Below are 7,162 nucleotides of genomic sequence, written 5' to 3' on the forward strand. Positions count from 1 at the left end.
CCGCCCGGTGTCCGCACTTACTAATTTGCTGTAGAAATGAGATTCATTTCCATCAAATTTTGATCAAGGTATTAGGATAGAAATTTTATATAATATTAAATGTTCAGTTAGTATATAATTAAAGAAAATAATTTATGAATGAGAAAAATAAATAAAATTAAATATCATAAAATTAATTTGTAGTTAGTAATATGTCTAATCTAACATTACAATAAAGCAGTTTTCAGCTTCAGAAAATTACATTTTATTTCTCTTTTTATTTTCAATATTATTTAGAACATTGATAAAATAATTTAGATACATGTATCGAAATTTTCATCAAATCATTTTAAAATTATTGGATCTTTTAATAAAAATATAATATACTTTTGTATGCATTACAATCATCCCAAAATAAATATATGATTTTTATAATACATTATAATCTTTTTTTCTCAAGATATACTGATAATAATTTTTTAAAAATATTTCGTTGACTATCATAAGGGATAATTAATCCAAATTTTTATTTTTTTTAAATGTTGAGCAGAAAATATAAAAGGATTTACAACAGAATATCCTTCTTAAAAAATAAACAGAATTATATTTTAAGCACTTAAATCTCTTTTAAATTCTATTTATTATACTTATATTAAAAAATGTATGAAAACTTTAAAACCTATTCTAATTCTGATTTTTTTCCTGTGATATTCCACAGTCAACTGCCGGACAGTGGACGCTAGCGATAGTAAATATTTACATCAAGATGGATCATATTTGGATAAAATTATACGAAAGTTTTCTTGAAAAAAGTATTTGTTAGAATATAATTAGGATAACTTATTCAAAATTTAATTTATAACTGCACCTTAACAATCAAATTTACCATTAGATATAAATTCCAAAACACCAGCAGCCTTGTTCAGGCTAGCTTACCTTGGCGTGAATGAATTCCTCGACTCGTCCATTAGGGAAGCAAGCAAGGAGGCGAGGGCCATGGCCGTGCCGAGACATGAACTCGAAGGTCTTGATCTCGTTGGCTCGGTCGAAGAAATGGCCGACTCCCTCACCATACATTCGCAACAGAACATTTCTCGACTTTTCTTCGCCGGCGACCGGCCATCGAATCTGGAACACCTCGTTGGTCATCGCGCCCTTGAGCGGAACCACCTCAAGCGCCCTTGAATCCTCCACGTCATCCCACGCTGTCGCCAATTTCTGGACCTCCTTCCTCGCCTCCATCGGTATCTGCCACTCGCCGGCGACGGCAGCCATTCCAGCTTCTAAATTTCTAAAGTTGCTTTCCTTTTTTTAGTTAAGCTGACAGCAAGCAGTATTATATATCTCACCGTTGCCTTTTGCAAATCTTAGAAATGGACGAAGAAAATTTAATTGTATATAAATAGGTGAAGATAAGAAGGAATCGAGGAGTGTAAGAGAATTCCAGCAGAAGAAATTGAAAGGAAGAAAAAGCAAGTTTGAGAATTAAAAGTTTGTCTTTTAGTTTTTTTTTTATTGTTTTGCGACATTCTACAGCTATTTTGTCAATCTATTGAGCCAGGTAGTCGGTGAAGAAACGAAGGAAGTCTATTTGTAATCAGTCACGTTGCTATCGTGGATGGGATGGGAGGACAAGCTCGATTTCGTAGGGAATAAGATTACCCATAGGAAGGGGAAGTTAAGGGACAAGTCCAAGATATTCATTTTTATAAAACTTCAAATTATAAAAATATTAAAAGTTGAAGTCTTTAGAAATTAAAAATGGTGAACTATATAATAAATATATTAGTGTAGGAATATCATTGATTACCGGCGGTTATCCAGCCGCCGTTAATAACGGAAGAAGTCACCAATACGCACAAGCACCCAAAAAGACACAATGGAAGAAGTCACCAATACGCATCCATTCAGTAATCTGGTAGTAGCATATTGTAGCATGCTTTCAGAATAATCCCAACTCAAATATCATAAAGAGCCTCCAAATACTGTTCCAAACTCTCTCTGATAGTGAGCAAGAACAAAGGTCCAAATCCAAAGCCATAATTACATGTAACGAAAACATGCATTATTAATGGTAAGAAAAACCAGGAAAACCTAAAAAAGTTTATAAGGTGAATAAGTAGCAATGTATAAAGTTAAGAAAAATACAACTACTTGATATTATAAGGCATATCATCCCTGGTCTTCCATCTCTTACTTTTCAGCCTAATCACAAAATGAATTTTGTCAATAATAATATTGCCAATCAATTCTTTATTCCTGAAAATATGATTGTTTCTTTCTTGCCAGATATGGTAAGCAGTAATGTGCACATTTAAAAGAAAAAAAATCTTTTTTTGGTGAATTTACAACCAATAGCACTACAAAAATATAAGATTTTACTATAATAATATTAAGACTCTTTTAAATAGATGCCTTAAAAATACTCTATTAAGTCATAAAAGTAACTACATTAAATCTAATTTATTTAATTTCACTTTAATACAATCATGACAGAGGTTCTCTGGCAAACATTTCTTTTATTGTCACCTCTCCCGTGAAAATGTCTACAGCTATCGCGCTCCTTTCTCTCTTATATTCTCGATCAATCTCGGCAGGTTGAAATCGTTTCTTCGTTTGTGCTCTTTCTTCCTCGATCCCACCATTCTCCTGCAAATCAATTGATTCCATCTCGAGCAGGTGCAATTGGTAACATAAGAAGTTTCTTGTCATCATTTTTTTTATTTGCTTCATCTTGATTGCACAGTTCATTTTTCATAGTTTCTTTTATGCAACTCACCATCACTATCTGTCTGATTTAATGTTTTGCAAAGTATTCTTTCCACATAGCTAGGGCATCGAAAATGCACAATGGTTTAGTGAGGCGAGCTATCTAGGGTTTTTGAATGGGCTAATATGTTGGGGATTGAGTTTTTCAATCATAAATATCACAAAAATATTTGACATTGTTTACCCTAAATAATAAAATTAGACATAATGTAGATGATTGTTGTAATCATATAACCCGATTTTGGACATACCTAACTAAAGTTGATGGTATTTGGAATCTTTATTGGCATGCTAACTATAGTTTTGGACTTCCTATTTTGAATCTTCATGTCTTTGGTCCTATCTTCATATTCTTTAGCTAAGTATTTTTTTAACCCTATACCTCTAACCCAAATTTAACATGTGAGCCAACTATAAAGAAAGATCTGCAGAAGTTAGATGAAGGAAAGAAGGAAGAGGAAGAAATGGTTTTTATTCTAGCATATCATAAAACATAGCTTAAGTTTTGGTTTCACATGAGTCTCTTTTTTATAAGTTATAACATTTGAGAGGGAGAGAAAAGGTGTTTGCAGGAAGTTGGTGTTAGTCTGGAATTGTAGAGAATGCGTAGCCTAGAGTTTCGGCTGGAGCAGGTGGTCCTCCCGGTTGAGCTGCAGCTTACAATTTTTATTTCAAGTGTGATAATAGCCCCTCATAAATTGAGAATCCATGGATTGGTTGGTTAATTTGGTCCCGAGCTAATGAAATCTGGTTGTGGTAATGGTTTTGTCAAAATATCAGCCAGTTGATTTATTAAGCTATTTAATGAATATATATTGCATTGTATTTAATATGCTCGCTTATGAAATGATAGTCAATATCGATGTGATTGGTGGCGTGGAAAACAGGATTATTGGCAAGGGACATAACTGAGATGTTGCATTGAAGAATGTAGTTGGTGTTGTTTGTACTTCCTAAAATTTAGCCAACAGTTGATGAAGTCATATAATATATGAGGTAGTATATGATAGATTATGATATTCGGCTTTGGTAGAAGATTTGGAAACTATGTTTTTCTTTTTAACCTTCCATGAGATAAGATTAGTGCCAAGAAAAGAGCAGAAACCACTAACAGATTTGTGATCGGTTCGGTTGACTGCCCAATCCACATCCACAAATGTTTGAAGTTGAAGCTCTGTATGAGTGAAGGGAAGACTGAAATGATGTGTGACTTTGATGTATCAGAGGAGGCATTTGAGGGACTGGTACTATTGGTTGGTGGGGTTATTCAAGTCTTGACAAATGTGATTTGTTGTGAAAGCAATGTCGGGTATGGTATCTATGAGGTACTAGAGTGATCCTGTGAGCTTGCGATATAAACTCGGATCAGAAAATGGTTGAATGGATTGGGTACATTTTGATGGTTTAATAGCTAATGGGGTGGGCACTAGTTTGTAGCTAGAGAAGCTAGAGGAATGGAGTAGCTCACAGGCATATTGTGACTAGTATAGAAAGAATCCTATTGAAGTGGGTTGGATTTGAATGTTGAGAAATGTGGAGACTAAGCCAAGCTATTTGAGAGAGAAGTCTGACTATAGTTTGAGGAGGAGCTGTTGAATGGTATTTTGATTGTTGTCGGTGAGCAATAAATCATATATGTAGAGGAGTAGATACAACCGGGTGTCACCATGTAAATATAGAAGTAGCGAGGGATCACTTTCTGAACGTGAAACCAAACTAAATGAGGCCTGATGTGAAATTGGTGAACCATTGCCATGGAGCTTGTTTGAGTCCAGATAGTGATTTGTGTAGCTTACAAACATTGTTAGGAAATTGGGTATCCATGAAGCCTTGTGGCTGTTTCATGTAGACCTCCTCAAGAAGATCTCTGTGTAAGAAGGCATTGGAGATATCAAATTTTAGAAGAGGTCATTTGCATATATTTGAAATGATAAGTAAGATGTGGATCGTACCCATCTTGGCAACTGGGCTGAAGTTATCTGTGTAGTACATCTTGTATTCTTAAGTGAAACCTTGAGCTACTAATTGAGTTTTGTGGTTCTCAACTTAATCATCGGGCCAGAGCTTAGTTTTAAAATTCTAGCGACATCCTAGGATGGGAGTGTTTGATGAAGCTGGAGTGAGAAGCCAAGTTCCCTGTTTCTAAAGAGTAAGAAATTCATTGGACATGGCCATATGCCATGGATTTATTTGGGCAACTTGCTTGTAAGTTGAAGTTGTAGGAGTTTAGTGAGTGGTGGCCATGAGATCGAAGATGGATTTTGGTTTAATGTGTCCGATTTTGCTGCGAGTTTGCCTGGGGTGTGTGATAAGAGATTGTAAAGAGATGGGTGGAGAGGTAGTTGAATTGGAGTTGGTTAGATTTGAAGTGGATCGAGTAACAGGTGGTGTGGTTTGGGAGGAGATCGGTTTGTAGGAGCTAATGTAATGGGTTGGTTAGTGGTATGTTGTGGTATATGAGAAGGAAGTATAGTGGATGTGGGGATTAACATGAGAGGAGATGAAGTTGTAGATGTTTGGGTAGGTGAAGGCTGGGTTCGATATGGAAGTTATGTTCGTGAAAAATGACTTGTCAAGAAATGTGTATTTTATGAGTTTTGAGATTGTAGCAGTTATAGCCATTGTGAGAAGAAGAGTAACTGAGGAATATACATTCTTGAGAGCGTGGTTGAAGATTATTTGAGGCTAAGATTCAGAGCAAAGGAAAGTAGAGACAACCAAAACTCTTGAGGTGATCATAAGATGGGAGATGACCATGGATGAGTTAAAAAGGGATTTGTGAGTTGCAAGCTTTGGAGGGTAGTCGGTTTATGAGATAATTTGATGTGAGAAGTGCTTCAGCCCAAAAATGTGGTGGTAGATAAGCCGCATGAAGGAGTGTTCTAGTGGTGTCCAAGAGATGATCTTTACGTTCAACTGGTTCATTTTGCTCTTGAGTGTATGGGCAACTGAATTAGTGGGATATGTCATTATCAATAAGAAATTTTTTAAAGTTATAATTGGTGAATTCATCGTCGCCTTTCGGAGCGAAGAGTTTTGATTTTTGTGTTAAACGTATTATGAATCATGCTAGTGATTTATAAGGATTTATAGAGAGTTTGGTCCTTGGAATGCATTAAATAAAGCCGGCATAAAAAAGAATACGTATCAATGAAGGTGACATTTGTAGTTGTTAATTGAAGTAACTGAAGAGGGGCCCCAAACATCTAAGTAAATTAGAGTAAAAGGAAATGTAATATTTGTTTTATTTAAATTGAAAGATAACTTATGGCTTTTAACGAGATTACATTACTTGTATAATAGAGAATGTTTGATTAAAAAAGTGTGTTTTTTGAAAAAGTTAATTTTCTTTGAGAATAATTAATTTCTAGAATTTTTTTTGTTTCTAAATTGAGCATATCATTATGAACGATATATCACCTTGAAAGGTGAACATATCATTCCTCAATGGGTTCAAATTACAAAACTTTAAATTTTATTCTGATTATTATTGCCAAACTCAGGGAAGAATCACATATGACCTCGAAGGGTCAAAATGAAATTTTATCGACTATTTGATTATAGTAATTTGGATAAGAGATTATTTATAATTTCATTATCAAATTTATGATAGTAGAATAATATATCTTCATGGAGAAAGAAGATACCATTTACTAATAATTATTTGAAAATAATATTTTAAAAATTAAATAGGGAAGGGATCAAAAGTGAGCACTTATTTTTGGAGGTCAAAGGAGGAATGGTAGGAGGTGTCTTCAGATTCTGAATCACTTCAAAAACACCCTAAATTATCCTTTGTGTTGGGTTTGAATTTTGATTTAAAGAGATTTAATTTTAACTTGTCAATTTTATTAGAAGGTTGGGATTAGATTCTTAGAAGGTTGAGGTCTTATAGTCTAAACCTAACTTAAAAGCTAAATCTAAATTGGGTACTAAAAATCAATGAACCAAACCTAGCTAATGCAATACAGGATCTGGACTTATCTCGACCTGAATTAGGGAGTCAATTAACAACCTTGGCACTTTAAAATAACAAATATGATATCTTATGAAAGAGTGGGTAAGGACATTAATTAAGTTGAGTTTAAGGAGTTAGGGCTGACATCTAGAGTAGATCCTAATTTGACCCCTTTAATTATGTTGGGTGATATAAAGCTTAAAATAAATGCGATTAAATTTTTGACTCAGTTTAATTTGTATCTAATGCAACGTATGCTTATCAACTCGATGAATGATTAAATTAAATATGAAGCAGTTTAAAAAAGGCTCAAAAATAGATTTTATACTAGAGATTGCACAATATCCCCTTGACAGGACTACACCTTAATAGATCAGGTGTCCTGCTAGAACTCGCAGGTAGGGAGGTGCTTAACAAGGAAGAGAATAGTTAATATGAATACATATGCGAACTCTT

The 7,162-nt window shown here is 34.3% G+C and overlaps 1 protein-coding gene across 1 annotated transcript in view; it reads right to left on the reverse strand.

Annotated features, from left to right (window-relative positions):
* The window catches only part of LOC110116409 (probable choline kinase 2), a 43,854-nt gene extending 42,438 nt beyond the window's left edge, over window positions 1-1,416 (reverse strand). The window contains exon 1 of the mRNA XM_020849954.2: window positions 916-1,416. Coding sequence (XP_020705613.1) covers window positions 916-1,254 — 339 coding nt within the window. The 5' untranslated portion in view covers window positions 1,255-1,416. The remainder of the gene's footprint in view (window positions 1-915) is intronic.
* Window positions 1,417-7,162: the final 5,746 nt, after the last annotated feature.

Source organism: Dendrobium catenatum, unplaced genomic scaffold (assembly GCF_001605985.2).
Source record: "Dendrobium catenatum unplaced genomic scaffold, ASM160598v2 fragScaff_scaffold_82, whole genome shotgun sequence".
NCBI classification, from domain to species: domain Eukaryota; kingdom Viridiplantae; phylum Streptophyta; class Magnoliopsida; order Asparagales; family Orchidaceae; genus Dendrobium; species Dendrobium catenatum.